This window comes from Pogona vitticeps, chromosome 3 (genome assembly GCF_051106095.1).
Source record: "Pogona vitticeps strain Pit_001003342236 chromosome 3, PviZW2.1, whole genome shotgun sequence".
NCBI lineage: Eukaryota > Metazoa > Chordata > Lepidosauria > Squamata > Agamidae > Pogona > Pogona vitticeps.
The window spans coordinates 205,007,462-205,032,728 of record NC_135785.1 but is presented as its reverse complement, the minus strand read 5'-3'; the positions used below and the strand labels follow the sequence as shown (position 1 = coordinate 205,032,728).

At 39.8% G+C, this 25,267-nt stretch overlaps 1 protein-coding gene and 1 pseudogene across 3 annotated transcripts in view; one reads left to right on the top strand and one right to left on the bottom strand.

Moving 5' to 3' along the window:
- The window catches only part of SCAF4 (SR-related CTD associated factor 4), a 79,208-nt gene that overhangs the window by 21,080 nt on the left and 32,861 nt on the right, over positions 1-25,267 (bottom strand). Inside the window, exons 4-17 of one of the 3 annotated variants that reach the window (XM_020796235.3) lie at positions 24,804-24,965; positions 23,245-23,380; positions 22,702-22,841; positions 19,668-19,844; positions 18,105-18,205; positions 17,541-17,649; positions 17,282-17,449; positions 16,785-16,850; positions 15,949-16,028; positions 13,384-13,574; positions 11,167-11,267; positions 10,607-10,720; positions 9,466-9,622; positions 4,408-4,571 (exon numbers count right to left, since the gene is read on the bottom strand). In XM_020796235.3, coding sequence (XP_020651894.3) covers positions 4,408-4,571; positions 9,466-9,622; positions 10,607-10,720; positions 11,167-11,267; positions 13,384-13,574; positions 15,949-16,028; positions 16,785-16,850; positions 17,282-17,449; positions 17,541-17,649; positions 18,105-18,205; positions 19,668-19,844; positions 22,702-22,841; positions 23,245-23,380; positions 24,804-24,965 — 1,866 coding nt within the window. The remainder of the gene's footprint in view (positions 1-4,407; positions 4,572-9,465; positions 9,623-10,606; positions 10,721-11,166; positions 11,268-13,383; positions 13,575-15,948; positions 16,029-16,784; positions 16,851-17,281; positions 17,450-17,540; positions 17,650-18,104; positions 18,206-19,667; positions 19,845-22,701; positions 22,842-23,244; positions 23,381-24,803; positions 24,966-25,267) is intronic. The other 2 variants (XM_078388938.1, XM_020796236.3) reach the window with 2 other exon arrangements.
- LOC140706203 (U1 spliceosomal RNA) lies at positions 22,067-22,217 on the top strand (annotated as a pseudogene).

The window sequence follows — 25,267 nt, the reverse complement described above, 5'->3', positions numbered from 1 at the left end:
TCCCTCCTGGTTTCTCTGGCTCCGCTGTCCAATAGCTCCCATAGATGCAGGCCAATACCATTATATATATATAGGAAGACAGGGTGTTTGCTACAACATCTATTTCTATAATGGTACATTTCATGTTTCCCCTGTCTATTCCAGTGGGTTTCCTAAGCCTCTGGAGCAGACTTTGGCAGCATGCAGAAAAAGAAACTGTCACATTCCCGCCTGTCCCTTGGTTATTTCACCAAGCAAAGGGCACAAGCTACATGTTGTGTCGCTGCCACCAGATGATTACATCAACATTATTTACTATTAATGATAGAGGTCCAGGCAATCTGTCATTTTAAAAAGAACCAAATGTAAGTTGTTTATTATTACAGGTGATGAAGGTACAGTTGATGTCATTAACTCTTAACAAAACGTCCTACTTCATCCACTCTCAACCGCCAACCCTCTCTCTCCACTCCAAACTCCAAAACCCAAATCCTCTTATCTCCCCTTCCTGGAGAGACTTTTATATCTGGTAACTCCACCTCTCCAGCACACTCATTGGTACATGCAGATAGCCCATAATCTTCATGACCTGGGAGGACACCACATCCCTCACCCCTTAATAAGTTTGTGATAGGAGGGAAAACAACGGTTTGCCCTCATAAACAAATGCAAATACATGTAAAAGTGCAAATATTAATGTCTTACATTACTAAGGATACATTACTTACATTAATAAGGATTACATTACATTACTCTCACATTACTAAGGATACATTACTTACATTAATACGGATTACATTACATTACTCTTACATTGCTAAGGATGCTTACTATTATTTTTACCATCACTATACCTACTCTTAGTTTATAAATATCCAAGCAAATGTTGCACTTTAAGCATATTCCATAACTATTACACAAACAGAACAGTTAATATTGAACTCAGATAAAAACAAATAATCTTCTCTAGTCATTTGGCCTCCTAGACAAAGCGTCAGCAACCACATTCTGGGTCCCTTTTACACTGCAGATTTCAAAATCAAAGTCTTGTAAAATCAGCACCCATCTCATCAATTTGAGATGAGATGGGCTTGAAAAATCCTTAGCCACAGAAGAGGACAGTGGTCGGTGCACAGGACAAATCTTCTCCCCCAAATGTACAGCTTCAGCTTTTGCAGTGTCCATACAATAGCTAGATACTCTTTCTTGATGATGGATAAATGTTTATCACCAGGTTGGAGTTTCTTGCTGATGTAAGTTACTGGATGTAGACTCCCCCACTCCCATTCCCATGTTCGACATATCCGTGTAGATGATGAATTCACGGTTGAAGTCCAGTGCAATAAGGACAGGTCCTGAAGTCAGCGCCCTCTTCAGATGATCGAAGGCTACCTGGCACTCTGACGTCCACTGGAAGTTTTCAGCTTGCTTCTTTTGGGTTGTTTTCTTTTTGATTAGTGGCTTCATTTTCTCAACTGTGGGGAGGGTAGGCAGTTTCTTCAACTCCTCCAGAACATCTATGGCTGCGTTCTTTGAAATTTTCTTGCCCTTGCCTTCACCCTCACCCATAAACTTGACAACAGGTACTTTTGTTACAAAGCTCTTCATTATGAGGACCACCACTTTTCCAAGTCATCTCAAAATTCACAGGCAAGTTCCCTTTAGGTGCAATCTCAAACACTTGGCTTATTTCAGATTTATTGAGATTTTCATCATCTGGTTCTCTCCCATTAATCTTTGGTTTCTCAGGCAGGGGCTCATTTTGCAGGATTTTCAGTGCTTTTGCAGCTGCATGTTAAGCCTTCTTAATACTAGTTCCTTCAGCTTCCCAGTGCTGTCGTAACAAATCTACTGGTCCTGACCATGCTAACTGCAATTTATTCCCTTTTATGAGTCTCAGCATTAGTACTTCACCCTCAGGACAGAATGTTCTTTCCCGGGCCTTTTTTATCATACCAGCTTTTCTGCTTTTCTTGAGCACCCTTTAAGTTTTGCTCTGCTAGTTCTAAGGATTTTGCAAAGTGTCCATTAGATTATCCATGTACTTTTACAGATTCAGGGTCACCCTCTTTAAAATCTTCCCAGTTCTGATGAAGTAAACTCAGCAGCCCTCTTACTTTGCACTCAAATAAAAGTTCAAAAGGACTAAATCTGGTGCTTCCTTGGGCACGCCCCTATAAGCGTATAATAATGGCTGTAATTTATTATCCCAATCATTTGGGTTCTCTGCCACATATGCCCATATCATTCTCATTAAGGTCACATTAAATTTCTCCACTAGACCACTGTGGCACTCTGACGTCCACAGCAAGTTTTCAGCTTGCTTCTTTCGAGTTGTTTTCTTTTTGATTAGTGGCTTCATCTTTTCAACTGTGGGGAGGGTAGGCAGTTTCTTCAACTCCTCCAGAACATCTATGGCTGTGTTCTTCTTTGGAATCTTCTTGCCCTTAAGGAGAAGATGTGATGTGGGATATTCCAGACTTGCCACATTCTCTTCATTGGAAATGGAAGTAAACGATGTTCCCAAATCTGTTACTACTGTATTTCTGAAGCAAAACCCATTCAGCACATGTAGTTGACTAAGGCAGCTTCTACAGTTTCGGTCTCTATATTTCTCATGGGTACTGCTTCAGGGTATCTAGTGGCATAATCCGTTAATAGATACGACAAATCTATTTCCTCGTCTAGTCGTTCTGGGTAAGGGTCCCACTAGGTCCAAACTCAAGTGCTGGAAAGGGGTCGAGATCACTGGCAATGGGCATAGCTTAGCCCTCGTCTTGTCATTTCCAGTAACTCATTTTTGGAAAGTATCACAGCTTTGACAATACTGTTTAACTTGCTTCCCCATCCCTGGCCAACAGAAGTTCTGTGCAACTCTTTGCGTAGTGCAAGAGATGCCCATGTGTGCTCCAAATACATCTTTGTGTACCTTTTCCAAAATCTTTTCTCAGCATTTAACCGGTACAATTACAGTGGTGCCTCGCATAACGAGCGCACTGTTTAACGATGAATCCACATAGCGATGCGGATTTTGTGATCGCTAATGCGATCACATACTGATGTTTTAATAGGGCGAAAATTGCTTTGCAACGATCGGTAAACATTTCGCTTACCGATCTTCGCATTGCAATGGGGGAACAGCTGTTCGGTGGTTCCAAAATGGCCGCGGGAACACCCAAAATGGCCGCGGGAACACCCAAAATGGCCACAGCCGGATGGGGAAACATCGCAGAATGGTGAGTTTTGGGCCCATTTGGAACACATTAAATGAAGTTTAATGCGTTACAATGGGCTTTTCCGTTCCGTTTAGCGATGTTTCCCCATAGCGAATGTTAATCCGGAACGGATTAACCTCGCTATGCGGGGCACCACTGTAACTGTTTGTGGGGTCCTTCTCCTCTCCTAAGAGGAGTCATTAAACCTTTCTATACAATAAATCTTTTTCCACACAATACTGCTCTGGATGTTCAGGGGTCAGTGGAATGGGATTCTCCTTAACGTTTTCAAAGCAATCAGTTAAGGTATCATTTTTTTGTTCCCTAATAAAGGAAGAACTCTTAGGATTTCTCATTAGCACTAAATCAGCTGTCTCCCTCATTTCAGAATTTCCCCCTAAAATGGGTCTTTCAACAAGAGTTTCAGCGCTTTCCTCAGTGGCTTCAATCTGCATCCCCTGAAAGCGGGTTACCATTAAAACACTCTGCACATGCTTGGCTAGATCTAAACCAACCAGACAAGGAGCTGGGATTTGATCTGAAACAGCTACTTTCCACATACCAGACCACCCATGGTAATTCAATGCTACTCTAACCATCGGCAGAAATACAGAGTCCGAACTTATGCCTTTGAGGGTGATGACCTCATGTTCCAACAGAGAGGTATTATGTGGAAAAAGATTTATTATATAGAGAGGTTTTAATGACTCCTCATAGGGGAGGAGAAGAACCCCACAAACAGTTAATTGTAGACAGCTGGCTGGCTGATTCCGGAAGCTACATTTTTCAGGTAATCTGAATGAGGACTGAGATGAAAAGAGAAAGGAACCAGTATAAAATAAAGAAAAAACAAAGAAGAGAGAAGGCAACTAAGCAAAGGTGGGGCTCATAGGATTTTAACCTAGGTTCTTTAACTGCTCAGGAATAATGGTCCTTAACTGTCAACTGATGTGATGGCATTTTAAAAGTAATTTTCACCATTTTAAAAAATCTGTAATATTTATTTATTTATTTATTTTATTTTATTTATACCCCGCCTATCTGGCCCACCGGACCACTCTAGGCGGCTATAATAATAACAACTACCTCATTGTATTATTATTTGCACATAAATTAAGTTTGAAATTGTGCTTCAAATCTGACTAACAAGGTGACCAGTATTTCCATTTGAAGATATCCAACAAGAGAAACCAGAATGGTTTAAAAAAATTACCTGTGGTGGAGGCACTGTTATTGGTGTAGGCATAGGAACAGGCATTTGAACTGACAAGTTTTTCGTTGCAGGTGATGTTTGTTCATTATGTGCGGTGTCGGCACCTCCTGCACCTCCATTCTGTGCAACTTGGTTTTCCGATTTTTTTGGAATTCCTCTCCATTCTACAAGAAACATATGAATACCAACTGAAGGAATGTACAATATTTAAACTCAATTTAAAACCTGCCCAATATTATACTGATGATATGCTTGATAATTTATTTAATTTAAAAATATTTTTTGTCAATAAAAATTATTTTTTAAAAAAGATGCACCAATCTATATGTGGTTAATGTATCCTCCTGTTTCAAGAGAATGCTTTTTGATCCATTGCTAGTAGAGCTTTCTTCAAAATAATAAGTTCCATAATCCTGTTACTCAGCAGTTCTAAATTTAGATATCTTAACATTCCCCATGCCTTCTGCTGCTACTTGCCACCAAGCTGCCACCCAGAAAATCTGTTCCAGAGAGCTAAGAGACACTCCAGAAAAGATTTCTGAAAGTGCAAGCAGCTGTACCTGACGTTTTAAATAGTCACCCATCCATTCTGTGAGTTCCCTCCTGTAAATCAAATGCTTTCCATGGAGAGAAGCAGAACTTTATTTGCAGAACACAAAGTATGAATCCAGCCTGAAGATGTAATCAACTTCTCAGGTGACAACATAGAAAACTCATATGCTTACAAACATAACTCTTCAAGCATACCAAAATCAGTAAGTATTGATATTTGTTAAAAAAAGTGATCTTTCAATAAATTCTTAGAGTGATTTTACTTTTCTTTAAAATCAAAATAAGATAAGTGTACGCTATTTGACATACTTGAAAGCACTTAAGTACAGTGGTGCCTCGCATAGTGATTGCTCCATTTAACAAAGAAATCGCTTTGTGACGCTGTTTTTGCGATTGCAAAAGCAATCGCTTTGCGATGTTCTCTATGGGGAAAATTCGCTTTGCGATGATCGCAGAGAAGGAATCATCGCAAAGCCCCCATTTTCGCACAGCTGATCAGCAGTTTCAAAATGGCCGCCGGGAAAAAAAACATGGCCGCCCACTGTGTTTAGGGATGGATTCCTCGTTTTCATTCTGCAGCGATTTTTGCGGAACAAATTAACGTCGCAATGCGAGGCACCACTGTATTTCAATAAGGCTCTTAATTTATGTGAACACAATATTAAATCTGCAAAACACATCTCACTATCTATACCTATGTCAAGTATTTAATTTTGACAAATGAAGTAATGTTTTACACCTGCAAAATTAACACAACCTTTTAAAAGTTTTGTTTACAAAATGCATACCAATGTGCTAAATCAGATCTCAATTAGTTTAGGAAAGAAATCTCATGTCAATGTCACATATATTTACCCTTAAGTTACATCACCAAATTAAAATACTAATGATAAGCACTCATGAACCTGCTATACACTGAACTACTTCTGCTTCTGTTAAATGGCTCATCCAGCTCAGTACTGTGTACATTATAGGTTCTTAACCTGTGGTCTGTGGGCCCCCAATGTCTTCACAGGGGGTCCGTGAAGGCTTGAAAAACAGTTATGATATTCTACAGTTCAAACTGAATGAATGAATGAAAGGAAAAAAATGTGCTGCTTATATACCCCACCCCATAGCACTTAAAGCACTCTCTGAGCAGTTTACAAGTTAATTATGCAGGCTACACACTGCCCCCCAAGCAAGCTGGGTACTCATTTTACCAACCTCGGAAGGATAGAAGGCTAAGTTAACCTTGAGCTGGCTACCTGGGATTGAACCTCGGGTCATGAGTACAGTTTGGGCTGCAGAACAGCAGTTCAACCACTGTGCCACAAGGCTCCAGAAAGCAAGCAAGAAAACGAAGCGTAGAATAAAATTTTAATTTCCCTTGATTGTCTGTGTAAAACTTGGCTTTTCTAACCTACCGCCTCCATTAAAAACAAACAAAAGTAAAAAACTGGTTATGAAAATAACTGTTTGACAGCATGCAACTGATATTTCTGCACACGGTGAGTGGCTGAGAGACAGCACATGACATTTCTTGCTACTGCACAGACAGTCAGAAGCCGCGGGAAGATTCAGCGTCCATGTGAGTGGGTGTTAGGACAGACTTTGTGATCGTGTTTCTTCTTCAATTTCTGCTAATAAAACTATTTGGTTATTGTCAGGTAAAGTGACTTTTTGATATCGCAGCATATTTCACAACAATACATTTTGGCTAAGTCTCAGAATGGATTGCTGGCTGAATTTGAAATGTAAAATAACTAATGCTGTTGATGAGGGTGCATCCTGTTCAAAACAAAATGAAGCTTCTTCCAGTCATCTTAAAAAGTGTTGCCATTATAGCAAGGAACAATTGCCGATGAGACCCTTTACAAGAAACTTTAAATAAATATTTGATGCACTTCAGGGTTTTAAATTTTGAGTTAAGTCTTGGTGGTCTGTGGCAACAAAGTATTTTTAAAGGGGCTCCATGGTAAAGAAAAGGTTAAGAACCACTGGTCCACATTGCTAGAAGCAGTTTTCTAGGGTTTCATAAGGAATATGCCTTGCAAAGATGCACTGTAGAATATCTGAAAATGCCACACATTCAACCGGTAGCATTCTGCATGCAAAACTACAGTCTTGCCCAACAGCATATATTAAGTAATATGTTATACTTTTCTCAAATTAATGGGAACATTTATGAAGTCATTTAAACAGTGAGTTAATAATCTAACACAGCTTTCCCACCAAAGATTTTAAGAATCAAAAGATAAATTTGTCTAGGAACAACATCATTACAATCATGATTAGTCAGATACATCCAGAAAGCACAAATGTGGGCCATTGCCAAAGGCTATTAAGCACAGTTTGAATTTATTATTATTATCCAGTTATTAGTTCCAACTATTGTATTCAGTAGACATGGGATATATGAATATTGGCATCACAGGTGCCTAGAAAGTTCAGTCTCCCTCCTCCCCTGAAATGGTAGGTCCAATTACTAGTCACCATGTGGTGTGCACAGCCAAAGTTGTTCCTGTCACACCAATTGCAGAAGTAGCCCAGACGGTGCTTCCCTGCCTCTCCATGCAGCTCACCACTCAGCAACTGAGCAAAGAGACTCCTTGCCAGAGTGATTGGCTGGGCAGGGAGGTGGAGAAATGCGGGCCAGACCACTTCCATGACTGGTGCAATGGGAATAATGCCGGCCCCACACAGCAACCAGTAATGGGACCTGCTGGTTCGGGGGAAGGGACTGGACTTTCCAGGCCCCTGTGGTGCCAACATTCATATTCGTATTCTTAGGGATATGAATACAAATATTCGATGTCTAGTATAGGGATTTAGTTTTGATATCCTGCAAATTCCAGAAATTAATCATGCAGTGAGACAAATGCTTTCCTTTGTGAATTCTCAATCTATTACCAATCAATTTTATCAGTTCACATTCTAGTATTGTAGGAGGCACAGTAAAATTTCTCTATCTCCCTTTTAAGGTTTCAGGTGTGACATAATAAACCACTATCATGTCCACAATTTCATATGACTTAGAGGCTCCTATATCTGTTCTCCAAATGTTAGATATGTTCATGTAGACATGAAGCTCCTTTCAGTGGCTGTTACTTTTTTCTGTCTGGATTCATTACAGGTTTTTACATTATCTTCACCTTGGAGCAGTGAGTAGCCACACTTGAAGGTATAAAAGAAGATGAAGTACAGAGACAGAACTCTCAGACAGTAGCAGCCAAGGGAGGCACTGGAGGTGGAAAACAGCAAGAAGGAAAATTCTGGAGCAGATTATAAAGAGGTCACTCTTCAGGTACCTTGAAAACAACGCAATAACAACTAGAAACCAGCATGGTTTTGTCAAGAACAAAACCTGCCAGACTAATCTTATCTCACTTTTTGACTGGGTAATCTCTCTGGACAACAGTGGTAATGCTGTAGACATAATAATCTAACTTTAATCCCTTTTGTAAAGTGTCCCACAATACTCGGATTAGAAGCTAACTAGGTGTGGGTTAGATAGCGCAACTATAGGGTGGCTACACAGTTGGTTACAAAATCATACTCAGAGAATGCTCATCAATGGCTACTTCTCAAACTGGGAGAAGGCAACAAGTGGGGTAACAAATGGCTCAGTCCTGAGTCCAGTGTTCTTCAACATGTTTATGAATGACTTGGATGGGTATGCGTGCAGTGAATGTTATCAAATCTGTAGATGACGCAAAATTAGGTGGAATAGCTAACAACGCAAAGCTGCTGCAAAAGGGCAAATGATATTTTAGACTGCATTAACAGAAGCATAGTCTCCAAATCCCATGAAGCACCAATTGCCCTCTATTTGGCTCTGGTGAGGCCTCCTCTTGAGTACTGTGCCCAGTTCTGGACACTTTTTAAAAGGGAGGCAGACAAACTGGAACAAGGAAAGAAGAGGGCGACAAGGATGATTAGTGGTTCGATGAGGAAAGACTGGAAGAACTGAGAATGATTTAGCAGCCTTGAGAAAAAAAGACGTAGGGGAGCTATGATAGCAATCTTCATATACTTGAATGTCATACAGAGAAATGGTGGAATTTGTTTTCATACATTCCAGAGTGTAGGACACAAAATGATGGGTTCAAATTACAGAAAGCCAGATTTTGGTTAAATATCAGGAAAAAATTCCTAACTGTCAAAAGAAGTACTGTACAACAATGGAACCAACAATCTTGGAAGGTGGTGAGAGTTCCAACCCTGGAGGCACTGACGAGAAAAATCATACAACCATCTGTCAGCTATACTTTGATATGGATTCCTGCATTGAGCAGGGGTTTGGACTCAATGGCCTTATAGGCACCTTCCAATTCCATTATTCTATGATTCTACAAACTGGGCGCCATACACTAGGGATCCCATTTCTTCCTTAAAAACTACAATCTGTGGTTTAGTAATGGGTAGTAGTGTACCAAACCAAGCAGAGCAAAATTGCTGAACTTCTATATTTCACACATAACAACACTTTTCTTTAAATGTAAGTTATTTGAAGATACCGCTTACCAGGACTAAGTGTTTCGTTATCTAGCATCCCTCCTTCACAGAAGCTTTCCAAATCTTCAGGCTTAACTTTAGCCCATGGTATGTAAGTAACACCCAGTTCTACATCCCAATACTGTTTATAGTCTGGTTTAATTCCTTTATTTAAAGCCCATGCAATCTAAAGAAAAATAGCAATATACTTATTAGTTGATTATACAATTTACTGCAATGTAATCTAAGATTCACAAAATAAGAAAATATTATATACAAAGGGGAATTTCCAAGTAACTACATATGTACTTATGAAAGATTATTTTAAAAAGCTGTTTTAGAGCTACTATACATCATACTGTACAACTGCTATGTGCAAACCCCACGAATTATCACTTATATGCACCTCTTCCTTTTTGATATCCTCTTGTGTATACACAGATCAGTATCTACACAGCATCCACACTGAGACCAAACAATTCTTTTACAAGCTCTATGAGGAAAAACAGAATGAATGCTCATCCACATATTGAAAGGATAAATAAATCAAATGGCTTGTTGTACGGAGCAACAAACATGTAGAAGCATTTTTAAGCAGACTTCAGTCAGCTCAGAAGTATCAGCACCGAAGACACTTGAACTAATACATAGCTAACTGTGGGCCACAGATATTTAAATTCATTTTGGTACCTTCAAATCCTATATTAACATGCAGTATACTGAAGGCAGAAAGAATGGACTCCACTGAGCTGCACAGTGAGTGATCCGGGTACAGTTCAGCACTTCTTCCCTTAAACGGAGCCCAAGCTTCTATTTATCCTTGTAAATAGTTTTCAGCAACACTGTACTAATACTATTGTAATGATTAAAAAACATAATGCCTAATTAACCTCATTACGCTATTTTTTTCCAATTGAAGACTTCCCAAGTGGTTATATTTTGTATACTGTATATTTTACATGTAAGCATCATGAGATAATTATCTAAATTTAAAACAATAAAAAAGGGAACAATATTTCGTATTTTCAAAATGTTATACCACTTCACTCATCTCATGTCAACCAAACTAAAAGACTTTATATATCTTTTTTTGAAAAACTATTCTAGGTGCATTGCTTACTGTTAGTTTAATTTACATTATAAACCCTGTACGGATCTAGCATTATAATACCTTTATGGATTTCTGATTCACTTTGAAGTTACCACGACTCAGTTTCTGCAGGGCACGGTTTGCATCTTGTCTCTGCACCATTACAATATAGGCACATCCTCTTGGTGGTATCATCTGTATTCAAAAATATTGGGCTACTATTTAACAAACAGACATTACCATCAATTTTTCAAAACAATTTGAGGGAGCAAAATTAATGTTGATCTAATACAAAATAAGAGGAGAAAGATTACCACCTCTGCAGACTGTAAAGCTGAGAACTGCTTATTTTTAGTATTTTCAAATCATTTTGTTATTTTCAAAAGTGCTAAGAGAACTCAGACACTAGTATGCAAAAAAATTAACTTCAATTTCTCTTAAGTACAAATCTAAACTGCTTTGTCCAAAATAACACTTTAAGAAATACATTCTAAACAGATTTTAAATAGAAATTTATTTATGTTGCAGTAAACTCATTGTGCTTAACTCGGTCAAAAACTCTACTTCAAACAGCTGGATAGCTTTTTATCACTCCTTACTTTCTGGTGTTTCATACTCACTTCATGGTGTTTCATACTCACATTTATAGATTCAATAGGACCAAACTCTTCCAGAAGACCCCCAACATCCTGCTGTGTTGCTCGTTTGTCCAGTTGTCCTATCCAAAGTGTTGTGCTACAAACTAAAGGGGGGGGGGAGAAATTAAACTGTCTAAAATATTAAAAATAAACACCACCTCAAGTGTACTTGGCAGTTTTGTTACTACCACTGTTACTTCTTCTGTACTCTGGCTTGTATAGAGGTTATAGAGACAGCAACTTCTCCATCTTCAGACAGTCACTTTTGCCAAAATGTAGGTGATAATGGAGAAGGAGTGGATCTCTGTGGAGTACACAAGCTTTACTAACAACTCTATAGGACATACATCTACTCCAAATATACTGAGTAAATATTGATGCCACTTGCAGAGCTTGAGCATTGAAGCACTTCACTTGGATGTGCCAAGGCAAATCAATGGAAATTGGCATTCGAATAGATACTTAACTATTATATTAACACTTAACTATTATCTTAATATTTAACACAGTGAAGCTTGGAAAAGTTACTTTTTAAACACAATTAATTATTTGTTGTACACTTTTAAAATTACATTTTGTATATTTTAACCATATGCTTTATGAACTGGCTGTACACTTTTTAAATTGCATTTTGTATATTTTAACCACATAATATGTTTTATGAATTGATTGTACATTTTTAAATTGCAGTTTGTACATTTTAGCCACATAATATGTTTTATGAATTGATTGTATATTTTTAAACTGTATTTTGTATATATTAGCTACATCATATGTTTTATGAGCTGGTCACCCGACCATAATAAATAAATTCATTCATTCATACTTTTTAAATTATAGCTTCCAGTGGTCTGCAGCCAGAATGGTCAAGTTACAGAACAACTTCATCTCACTAAAAGCCACCTTTGGTTTCTAGCATCAAACCTTTTCCCAACTCTAAAGAATACAGTGGTGCCTCGCTTAACGAGCGCACCATTTAACGAAGAATCCGTATAGCGATCCCTTTTTGGGGATCGCTATACGGATCAGCCCCAATCGCCGCACTCGCTTTGCGACGATTGGGGCCTCCGGCGGCCATTTTGGAGCCGCCGAACAGCTGATCGGCAGCTCCAAAATGGCCGCCGCATGACCCGAAATGCCCCCCCCGCAGCGTTTTCGCGACCTCCGTAAGCAAGGGGAGGGCGCGAAAACACTGATAGGGGCCATTTCGGGTCATGCGGCGGCCATTTTGGAGCCGCCGATCAGCTGATCGGCGGCTCCAAAATGGCCGCCGGAGCGAAAACATCGCTAGAGGGGTAAGTTTCCACGCTTATTGGAACGCATTAAACTACGTTTAATGCGTTCCAATAGGCTTTGCTTACCCGCACAGGGATGTTTTCGTATAGTGAAGGTTAATCCGGAACGGATTAACCTCGCTATACGGGGCACCACTGTACTATATATCCATCACAGTGGCTGACCTAGTTGCAATGGCCATGAAAATTCCATTTACACATAAAGAGGTCTCAAATTTCCAAACTGAGGAGCAGGATTAGTTTGTCATGGTCACTGCAGACAGAATTGCAAATCCTTGGCCCACTTCTTTTAGTTTTTTTTTAAAAAAATAGATGCTTCATATTATCACACCACTGCCAATAAATTTTCAGATAATTCTGCTGCCCACTGCTAAAATATGACAACAGTGACTACCAACAAAATAAAACTATTTCACAACTGCCTGCATATAATTTCAGCATACATGAAGTGATCAGCATCCAACCCTCTGTGCTCAATGGCTATGACTAAAAAATAGATGGAGAAGGTAAAAAGGAATCAAGAATTATTTCCATGTGAGTGACTAACAAAAGGAACATAGAGCAACCAGTTCTTCCTTTTGGTTCCATTCTAAGATTTCCCTTTCATAGCAGAAGCTGAGCAAGCTGACCAAGAAGAACAGAACTTGGATTCTTAGCCATTTTTTTTACTCAGAAGACATGACCCTCTTATAGCAAATGAGTATAACACTGCAGACTAGCAATATTTGTAGTGGTAGTGTGACAAGACTATCTTAAATCTTATGAATTAAAGCACCAGTTGCTCATTATCACGTAGATTGTATTGAATTAAAGAACCAGTTGCCCACAATTCATCAGATGCACATTGAAGCAAGAAAGCAAATATCAAAAACAGTTTGTGTTCATACTTTCTATACTTCTTAGGAAAGAAAAAAGCAATACTAACCACTAACAGTTTCTGGTTTGATTGGGGGAAGACCTTTCCCTCTTCTCTCTCTTTCTCTCTCTCTTTCCCGCCTTTCCTGGGACCGTGTTCTAGGAGAATGACGTCGCCTATCCCGAGATCGAGAACGGGAACGACGATGGCGCGATCTTCGATTCCGAGATCCAGAGCGTGATCTTCTTCTTTTAGGAGACCTGGTATTAAACAAAAATTTTGAGATGTTGGTAAATACTGCACACATTTTGCAATGAGATGCAGCTTACTTGCTGTCACTAAATCCTATCCACTCCCAAATCTGAAAAACATTATAAGATTAAGACATATACCCTACCAGTATGGCTTCTCCATTACGTCCGGTATTTGACAATTACTATGCAATTTCTCTTTTCTACTCTGAGACTTGTAGCAAATTCTAGGCAGCTTCATTCCTTTTTTTAAAAAGGGGATAAAATTTCTCTGCCCTCACATATCCAATAACCTTCCGCATTTCATGGAGAAAATACACTTGTGTAGATCTAACTAGCTCTACTATAGTGAACCAAATACAATGACATGATGTAAGGCTTAAAATACTGACATCATACAATATACATGATTCTTTCATGGGTGTACACATTTTATGAATGGTAAAATAAAACTACCTGTTATATGTTATGTTCCATCAAAGTGGAGCTAACTTATAGCAACCTTAATAGGACTTTCAAGGTAAACAAGACATTTAAGGAATAATTTTGCTAATTCCACTTCCCCCAGGTAGTTTCCATAGTCAAGCAGGTATTCAAACCCAGGTCTCCTGAGTCCTAGTCCAGCACTATAATCACGAAACCACTTTTCTTTTTGTATTCGCGAAGGCTTTCACGGCCGAGATCTAATGGTTGTTGTGGGTTTTTTGGGCTTCTTGGCCGTGTTCTGAAAGTGGTTCTTCCTAATGTTTCACCAGTCTCTGTGGCCGGCATCTTCAGAGGACAGCAAACTGTGCTCTGAAGATGCCGGCCACAGAGACTGGCGAAACGTTAGGAAGAACCACTTTCAGAACACGGCCAAGAAGCCCGAAAAACCCACAACAACCACTTTTCTTTTCTTGAATAGTCAAAAAGGACTTTCATTAATTTTCACATTATAGTTCTGTTAGATGCATTTTAGCATCTATCAAAAAATATTCAATGTGTAGATTATTTGTCCCCCTCACGGATTGCTGCTTTGTCGTGGCGAAGGGGCTTAAGTAATTCAGAGAAGCTATGGGCTATGCCGTGCAGGGACACCCAAGACAGACAGGTCATAATGGAGAGTTCTGACTAAACACGATCCACCTGGAGCAGGAACTGGCAAGCCACTCCAGTATCTTTGCCAAGAAAACTCCATGGACAAAAACAAAAGGCTAAACGATATGATGCTGGAAGATGAGCCCCTCAGGTCAGAAGGCATCCAACGTACTACTGAGGAAGAGTGGAGGACAAGTACAAGTAGCTCCAGAATTAATGAAATGGTTGGGCCAAAACCAAAAGGATGCTCAGCTGTGGATGTGCCCGGAAGTGAAAGGAAATTCTGATGCTGCAAAGAAAAATACTGCATAGGAACCTGGAATGTAAGATCTATGAACCTTGGGAAGCTGGATGTGGTCAAACAGAAGATGGCAAGAATAAACATTGACATCTTGGGGGTCAGTGAACTAAAATGGACGGGAATGGGCAAATTCAATTCTGACGATTATCGTATCTACTATTGTGGGCAAAAATCCAGTAGAAGAAATTGAGTAGCCCTGATAGTCAACAAAAGAGTGGGAAAAGCTATACTGGGATACAATCTTAAAAATGATAGAATGATTTCAATACGAATCCAAGGCAGACCTTTCAACATCACAGTAATCCAAGTTTATGCACCAACTACCAATGCTCCAAGGTAGACTTCAGCAGTATATGGACAGAGAACTCCCAAAAGTACAAACTGGATTTCGAAGGGGCAGAGGAACTAGAGACCAAATTGCTAACATGCGCTAGATTACGCAGAATGCCAGAGAGTTCCAGAAAAATGTCTACTTCTGCTTCATTGACTACGCAAAAGCCTTTGACTGTGTGGACCACAGCAAACTATCGCAAGTTCTTAAAAGAAATGGGAGTGCCTGACCACCTTATCTATCTCTTGAGAAATCTATATGTGAGACAGGAAGCAACAGTTAGAACTGGATATGGAACAACTGATTGCTTCAAAATTGGGAAAGGAGTACAACAAGGCTGTATATTGTCTCCTGCTTATTTAACTTATATGCATCATGTGAAAGGCAGGACTGGATGAATCCCAAGCTGGAATTAAGACTGCCAGAAGAAATATCAATAACCTTAGATATGCAGATGATACCACATAGTCAAAGCTGTGGTTTTTCCAGTAGTGAAGTATGGAAGTGAGAGCTGGACCATAAAGAAGGCTGACCACCGAAGAATTGATGCTTTTGAATTATGGTGCTCCAACTCCGGGAGCCAGTGGAAGACAGGAGGGCCTGGTGTGCTCTGGTCACGAAGAGTTGGACACGGCTTAATGACTAAATAACAACAGATTATTTGTATTTCGTACCTTGAAGCAGATCTAGACCTCGACTTTCTGTTCTCATGCCTCCTTCCTTCCTGAACAGGAGGCTGATCCACCTCCATTTCCTTAAAAAAAAAGCATCAGTATTCTTATTCATTTTTATTAGCTTCAACTTCAATATTAGATAAGCAGTTTTTACACCACTGCTGTTTACATTACAACTCAATATGCACCTACATGTAAGCCTCATATGTTCAATTTTTGCATCTCTGTATTATTAGTAAAACTTTACGAAAATATATTTTAGACAGTTTACCTACTATCCTTAGTAGTAAATCTTAGTCTAAACTCTCGCATTTCAGTTATTAGTCTATATATAATTTCAGTTAAATATACTTGTGCAACTTCCTTTAAGTGACTAAAATATTGCATTTCTAAGCAGATCTGTTGTCTGTGACTCACCAGTTTCTACCCAATCACATTCAGCAAAAAACAAGATAAAATAGTCATTCTAACCTATACAGAAGCTCAATCTGACAAACACATTCAGATTAACTAGTGCTATTTTTTTAAGTGTTGACAAAAGCATGCACTAAGGAACTTTTGTGAATGGCACCTGCAGTCTCTGTCTGTGGAAGCAACATATAGAATGAAGTTTAAAATAAATGGCTGAAATATTACTGCATTACTGGAAATTCACATAGAATTTAGTCTAGAGAAAAGTCAGCGGGGTACACAACTGAGACGTATAAAATTATGCAAGGGGTGGATAAAGTGGATAGAGGAAAGCTCTTTTCCTTCTCACGCAATAACAGAACGAGGGACATCCACTCAAACTGAGTATTGGGAGTGAGAACAGACAAAAGAAAATATTTCTTTACCCAGTGTGTTGTTAGTCTGTGGAACTCCTTACCACAGGATGTGGTGATGGCATCTGGTCTAGATGCCTGTAAAAGAGAATTGGACAGATTTCTGGAGGAAAAGTCCATTGCAGGTTACAAGCTATGATGGGGATGTATAATCTCCATGCCTAAAAGGAAGGTACATCAAAATGCTAGATGCAGGGAAGGGGTATCAGGAGACAGGTATCTAGTTGTCTCGTGTGCTCCCAGAGGCATCTGGTGGGCCAGGATGATGGGCTAGATGTGCCCTTGGCCTGATTCAGTAGTGCTCATACCTGTATATGTTATAATTGCACCCATGCAGTCTGCACATCTGACTAAGCAACCAGTTGTGCAACTGGCCTTGTGGAACCGATTGCTGGATCTGACTTCTGCCTTTGTGTGAATTTCACAACCACTTCCACAACTTCAAGTTACACATGTGTATATATGCAACAAGATTCTGGTCAACTACTGTAATATTAGGAACTGCTTACCTGTTGATGTGTTTTCTGTATATGTTGTTCACTTTGTGCTGGAAAAGAAGGTTGGAAAGACTGCTGCACCTGAGGTGAAGGCTGTATCACAGGTTGAGTGATGGGAGGAAACTGGGGTGCAGGCAGAAGTCCATAATTTGGCATTTGCCCATTTGGAGGAAGGGGGACCTTGAAAAAGAACAAAGATAGGCAAACTGTTAAGTCTAACAATTTTTCTGTCATATTGAAAAAGAAAGATATTAAAAGTTGTTTCCAATACCTGGTGCAGCATAGGATCCTGCTGCATTCCTAGCATTCGCTGCGGAAATTGATCTATATTTGGGAGCTGGGGATATACTGGTTGCTGTATGCCTTCACCCGGAAATCCACTAGGCGATAAAAATGATTTTTCAGTGGCATTTTAAGAGTGGAATTTTTAGTACAGTTAAGTACAGTAAAATGCAGACTGCTGTTATTGGTTCCTCCTCTCCTCATAAGTACAATGTTTAAACTCCGTGTATATGCTTCCCATCTTCATTCAAACCTTGATATTCATTTTCTTTCTTGCTATTATTTGTCAAACCTTAGATCATGAGCTATGGTAAGGCCAGAGAGCTATCTTCTTGATGATTTATTACACAATGTTAACTAATGGGGTAAGTATTCTGTCCTATATATGGCTAAGAAGCTATAAATATCCAACTTACAGCAAGATTCATACTGAACTATTGCAAGAGAGAAGATTTTGAAGAGTCTTAACAATAAATTGAGTCATCTATATAACTTTAGACTTCTATAATGGCATCACTAATTTTAACATCTACTTGTCTATCACAAATCTTACAATGTTGGTTGAGAAACTGAAGGAGAAGGTGTTGATTCCTCTTTCTTTGAGTCTTCCATTGCTTCTGGTTCATCATCGTAGTCAAACCGATCCAACAGCTTCTGAAACACATTACATTGAGACAACTCTATTTTCTTCCATAATGATTATTCGACATGTAACATATTTATATCAGTGATGATATAAGATTCGTTCTGCATGTTCTCACAACAAATATTTGCCATTACGCATTGTTTGCACCATATCTTATAAAATAACGCATGTACAGCTGCCACTGTACTGGATTGAGTAAAAAACTGTACCAAAGGGACTAAGAATACATGTAGGTAAGCAGAGACACTGCCTGTGTGTCTCCCTTCCAGCCGTCCAGGTGCTAGAGATCAACCCAGTAAAACCAGAAGAAAGAGTATGGCTGAACATTTGTATTCTACTGCCAGAGCTACACCATTCCGGACTCTTCTCAAACATGAAAAACAAACAGATTGTGCTTAACACAGAGGACAGCACAATGGCAGCTGTATGCATAGATAACATTTAGTATAGTAAGCACTTGGTCATAAAACTAAATCAATAAGAGGTCTGTTTTAGGGAGCCACATGATTTTTACATCAGACCCACAGATTTGCATCTATGGATTTTGCTTCTCTGATTGCTGCGCCAGCAACTATTTGCTTCATAGAAATTAAATTATGAGGTATATTGAGGTTCTTTACAAGAAAGTAGGGACGTGGTGGTGCTGTGGGCTAAACCGCAGAAGCCTGTGCTGCAGAGTCAGAAGACCAAGCAATCGTAAGATCGAATCCATGCAACGGAGTGAGCTCCCGTCGCTTGTCCCAGCTCCCGCCAACCTAGCGGTTCGAAAGCATGCAAATGCAAGTAGATCAATAGGGACCACCTCGGTGGGAAGGTAACAGCATTCCGTGTCTAAGTCGCACTGGCCATGTGACCACGGAAGATTGTCTTCAGACAAAACGCTGGCTCTATGGCTTGGAAACGGGGATGAGCACCGCCCCCTAGAGTCGAAGACGACTGGACAACAATTGTCAAGGGGAACCTTTACCTTTACCTTTACCTTTTTTACAAGTACCAGTGTGTTACATACAATGCACTAGGAATATTTCTCCATAACTTGGGTCAGCCAAAGTATCACTTTGTGATGTGGCACTGTATTATGAAACATTCTTCTCCTCACAATCAGAAGTCCCTCCCTCTTTGAAGTGTGTTCCTTCCCAAACTACAGGCAACTATTTTGTCAAAATCAACAAACTTAACTGAAATCAGGAACTGCACAAAAAACCTGCCACATATAATTATGAAGGGGGAAACGTGCAAAATATGCAAATATAAAGATCTGTTGAGGTTTGCTTTCATTCAGCGAAATCAAATTTTAGTTCCATCTATAATAGACCTTGTGAAATAAACAGAATTGTTAGTCAGCACTAATCAAAGCCCAACTTATTTCCAACAGAGCAAATCCATTGGGGAATAAAATAAATTTAACTCAGCACTATGTCAAAAATAAGCGATTAAATTAATTCTTCTGAAGCACAAGAAAAACTTTACCTTATCAAAAGATGTCTTTTGCTCTGGTGCTGGGAAGTCATGCTTTTGCTCAGGTAGTTGTGTTGTTGTAGTCTGCAGCTGAGAAGTTATAGCATGAACCTGAGCCATCACATTGTTATCTATCACTGGAGACTGAGGTTTTGGAGGCTGTTGAAAAGTCTGAAGAATCTGTTGGAGCTGTAACAATGGAGTGAGTACTATTTAGAAATGATTATAAGAAATTCCAGTGATATAACAGATGAGAACAGCTGCTGCTTTTCAGCATATGTATGACTTTCCCTCCTACCAGTCATGCTCTATGGGTACCACAATACAAAGCAACTGTTCTTCTACCTGCCCTGTCTATGTCCTGGGGGCTCCTAAATATATAAAACAGAAGGAGTTAGAAAAATAAGCATCATAGTATTTTGGAAAGAAAATGGTATAAACTACTATAACCATCAAAAAAGGTCCATCAGACCTTTAGAGAATTAAGTAGTAATGCAACATGAATGACTAGGCAGTTGCTAGGATGATCAAAAAGATCCTTTGCTTGGGGAATTTCCTACCAAACTGGTAAGCAGACACAAAGCAAACTAAATGGCTAAGCAGTAACATATTACTTCAGCGTAGTATACTGGTTCTAGTGATGGACAAGGTTGGAAGATCCAATTTCAAGTATCCAATGAGCAATAAAACTCACTAGGTAACCATCAGCCAGTTAATCTGTATCTCAGCCTGACCTACCTCTGTACTGATAAACTGATATGAAAGAAATCCATGTACCGTATTTTTTGCTCCATAAGACGCACCGGACCTTAAGACGCACTTAATTTTTAGAGGAGGAACACAGGGAAAATATATTCTGAACCAAATAGTGTAATAAAATATTTAATAAACTATAACAGAATAACATTTGAACCATGTAAAGTGAACAGCAGTCAACAGTGGCATTAATATAGACCATTATCAGCCAGTGATAAAACCTATACCACTCTACCTATATTTTACATTTCCTTTCATCCACCTCCTCCCCATGCTTATAGAAATGTCTCAATGACAGATGAGATTGTTGTGCAACTCTGCCCAGCTACAGTTCAAGCCTATATTAAGTTAGAAATGGTTTGTCTGATTTGGCACTGCATTGAGAGGTCCCTTTTAGTTGTGTGGAGGATAAATTGTGAAATTAAACTATTTAACAACTGGTTTTCCTTATTTACTTTAGGTTATGCAAAAGAACAGCAACACAAAGCTTAACCCAATCCCATTCACCAGCAGTAGCACATGCTCAGCATAAGACCAAATCTCCATTTTCTGACATAATTGAATGTTTATAGCATGCAAGGCACAACAGGTTAGGCCACACAAAGCCATGAACAATGTTCTTAATGAGCCAAAAAAACTGAATACAAACTATAGTAGCTGAAATCAGGAAGCAGGTACTGTAATCCAGTTAGAAGTCACAAGGCACAGTTAGTTTCCTTGCTGCAACACCCTTTGGAAATACATTCTCTATTAGATGCCCAGAACTAGTTGAAAAGTTTGCAAGTTGAATCCAAATTTCCCATAGAAATGCACTGAAAATTAATGCATTTTATGGGGGGGGGGTCAGAAAGTCTAAAAAACTTAAAAGAAACTCACTTACCAGGTACTGTAGACTGAGCCTTGCTCTTCACAGTGCCTTGGTAGACCCCAGAACAGCCAAAAAAGCCCCAAACAGCTAAAAGCCAGCAGGCAGATGGCAGCCATTTTGTGCTCTTCTCTTCTCTGCTCCTGCTCCTTCCCCCTCCCCTCTCCCCACCTAACAGCTGATTGGCGCTGGTCTGAAAGGCTTTGCAGGCAGCTTTTAAAGCAAGTACCCCTATGCACGTTTCTACACAAGCAGGTTTCAGCTCAAACGGAGCACCTTTTCACCCAAGCACAGTTTAACCCAAAACAAGCAGCTTTTAAAGCAAGTACCCCTATGCACGTTTCTACACAAGCAGGTTTCAGCTCAAACGGAGCACCTTTTCACCCAAGCATAGTTTAACCCAAAACAAGCAGCTTCTAAACTACATTTTACATTTTAAAACGACAATACCAGACAGTCCCAGGTCTCTCTCCCAGCAATCTAACTGCTTGGACTAGCAAGGAAGCAGACAAGCAGCCTCTTCACTAACTGAAAGTTTGAATTTCCCCGCTTTCCCTGCCTTCCCCGCGTATTAGGTATGCTAATATCTGTGCACTGGAGGATTGTGGGAGGAACATTCCAGCCCCTGATGGGGGTCCTGTGGGGCACCCCAAAACACTGAGTAGGTCTCTTGGCCTCTTTCAGAACTGGGGATGTGCAGCCCTGTTCTGATCAGGAGGTGCAGCCGGGGGGGTCACCATGCCTTTGGGGGATAGGGCACAGAAAGGAAGAATTTTCAGGGGCCATTCCAACTCATACCTGGCGACGGAGATACCATTATTGTAAAAGTGGTTTTCCCAGGGTAAGGCTCATCTATTGCACTCTGGATGTGCTGACCTCTGTGATTTCCCCAAATGTGGGAAAATCAACTGCCTAAGTGGGGAACTGTGTGATTTCCCCAGGTCTTTCTAGAATTACTCTTTCCACTTTGGTCCTTGGCTGTTTTCATTGCCTGCTGCCATAGGCCTGTTAGCCTTGCTGGTTTTCCAGGTGGGCTGCAAGAAGCAGATCCTGGAAAGCCAGCAGTGCAGAATGGTGAGGTCCAAACAGCAAGCGGTCTCTTTTGCTAGTTCAGAGGCCTCCCAGCATGGCAGTGGGAGGCTTCTGGGTGGTGGTGACTGAACCCTTTTTTTACTGTATTTGCTCCATAAGATGCACATACTTCTCCCCCCACTTTTTTGGGGGGGGAAGTGCGTCTTATAGAGCAAAAAATATGGTATATTGCCTTGAAATTATTTTTGGGAAGGGGGGATATAAATACAATTTATAAGTATATAAGTATAAATGTATCATTTTCAAACCAGGTATGAACTACAACCAGCAGAAAACTCTCTTTCACTAGATTATATTTTCACGCATTTACATTTCCAAAAAAAGCTCACTCACCTGCTGTCCTTGTGTTGTTTGAAATAACTGAGCTACAGCTGCAAAGGCATCCGAACTGGGCAACTGTGGCACAGCAGGTACAGAATTAGAAGAAACTTGGGTGGGCTCAGATGGAATTGTTGCAGTAGGAGGTGGTGAACCTACAAAACAATTTATGCAAATGCAACTGTTTGCTATAACATACAATATGTATGTTATTTATACTACTACAAAAATGTGTTTTTATAGACATCTCTTTAAGGTTTGCTTTAGAGAGCCAAATTGATATAATGCAACTTGGTATTGCATGATTGATTTCTGCTTAGTAATTAGCAACAACATATGATAGGCAGGTACTGATAAGAAGGCCTTCAGGATTAAATTCCCTGACACTTGTAGCAGCCTGCTTACAGTTGCAATTGACTAAATGATTTTTTAAAAATCACACTACCTGATACTTACAGGATTACTGTGACATCTACTTTGCCCTACAGTCTCATGTAAGTTTCTAAATATTCTCAAACTATTGATTCCATAACGAAAAACAAAACTGAGATTTCCTACCTTCATTATTAGTGGCATCCTCAGTCACTGAAGCTGCACTGGTAGCTCCTGCTGCCATATCCAGGAGAGGCTGAATTATTTCTATTTTGAACACTCCATTTTTCTGCCATAAGTTGAGGACACGAACTATTTTACTCTGTTCAAATAAGAAGTGTGCCAATAGAATTTTAGAAGATCTTTGTTAACGTACTTAAAACATAAGCGCTGTTCAAACAGAATTTTCTTCCCTGCCACTTTATTTAAATATCATGGGTTAAATCCAAGTTACTATCAAGTAGAGTAGACCCACTGAACAAACAGAACTTGTTGAGTCAGTACTTGTATATACAGTGGTGCCTCGCACAGTGAGGTTAATCCGTTCCGGATTAACCCTCGCTGTGTGAAAGCATCGTTGAACGGGGCAGGAAAAGCCATTGGAACGCATTAAACATGGTTTAATGCATTCCAATTGGGCCGAATACTCACCGTTCAGCGATGCTTCCCTATGGCCGGCAGCCATTTTCGCGCCCTCCCCTCGCTTAACGAGGGCGCAAAAACACTACGCGCGGCCATTTTGTAGCAGCGGAACAGCTGATCGGCGGGTCGCAAAGCGAAGGTCGGTAAGCGAATCGCCCATTGCGATTTTCGCCCATTGGGGCCGTCGCTCTGCGATCGCATTAGCGATCAAAAAAACGTCCCCGTAGAGCGAATTCATCGCTCTACAGGGCGCTCACTGTGCGAGGCACCACTGTATATATTACATTTAGTCAACAGGTATACTCTCTAGCTGGAACAGTTTATTCACAATTGAACAACGCACCGAGGCAAGATTCTAGAAAAAGCATCTGCAAAGAATGATGGCAGCTAAACACATATATGAAGAAAGCAGCTCATATGTTCAACGGTAATTCTTTTTAACAAACAGCAACATAAACCAAATTACACTAGAAACAAGCAGAAGAGCCTTCAAATTTCAAACCCTAAGTAAAAATAAATAAAACTAAGCAGAAGGTTTGGGACCTCAATATTTGGCAGATCGCCTCCTCCCACCCAGATCTACCCGAGTCACCTGACATAGCCAGCAGGGACGGCTAAGGGGACTGACGCCGAGGGAGGCCCGGAAGGAGAAAACAAGAAACCGGGCCTTCTCGGCGGTTGCCCCTCGGCTGTGGAACACACTTCCCACTGAAATTCCGCTGGCACCCTCGCTGGGTGTGTTCAAAAACCAATTAAAAACATGGTTATTCAGACAGGCCTTCCCCCCAGTCACCTAAGTTCTTTTTTCCCCCCTTTTTTCTGTTTCTTAATGTTGCCATCTTGGATAGTATTAACTATAATAATTGCATTATGCTAGCTATTTTCTACATTGTTTTAATGTGTTTTAATTTTTGTAAGCCGCCCCGAGTAGACACTGTCTAGAGGGGCGGGGTAAAAATTGAATGAATGAATGAATGAATGAATGAATGAATGAATGAATGAATGAATGAATGAATGAATGAATAAATAAATAAATAAATAAATAAATAAATAAATAAATAAATAAGAAGTCATAAACCTGTAACAAACACTTTGAGGCATACCTTGTCCTCGGATGGGCAGAGATATAAGTACTGGAATGTGGCAGTTATATTTTTACAGAATCTTGGCCCAAAAACATCCTTGTCTGTTCCAAATTGATGACGAGATTGGCGAACAATAGAGTCAATAACATACAATCCAGGAACCTTATATTCAGGCTTACACTAAGAAAAAGAGGGAATGAGAAATCAGTTCTAGCTATTTGGATCATACTCAGCATACCAACATAATGTCTACATCATTGTAAAATAAGGCCATTACATTAAATATACAACATACAAATGTGAGACTGTAGGTCACAAGCTGCATATTTTACACAGGCACATACTTAACAACCTAATATATAATACAGTGGTGCCCCGCATAGCGACGCTAATCCGTTCCAGGATTAACGTCGCTATCAGGAAACATCGCTATACGGAATGTAAAACCCCATAGGAACGCATTAAACTCCGTTTAATGCGTT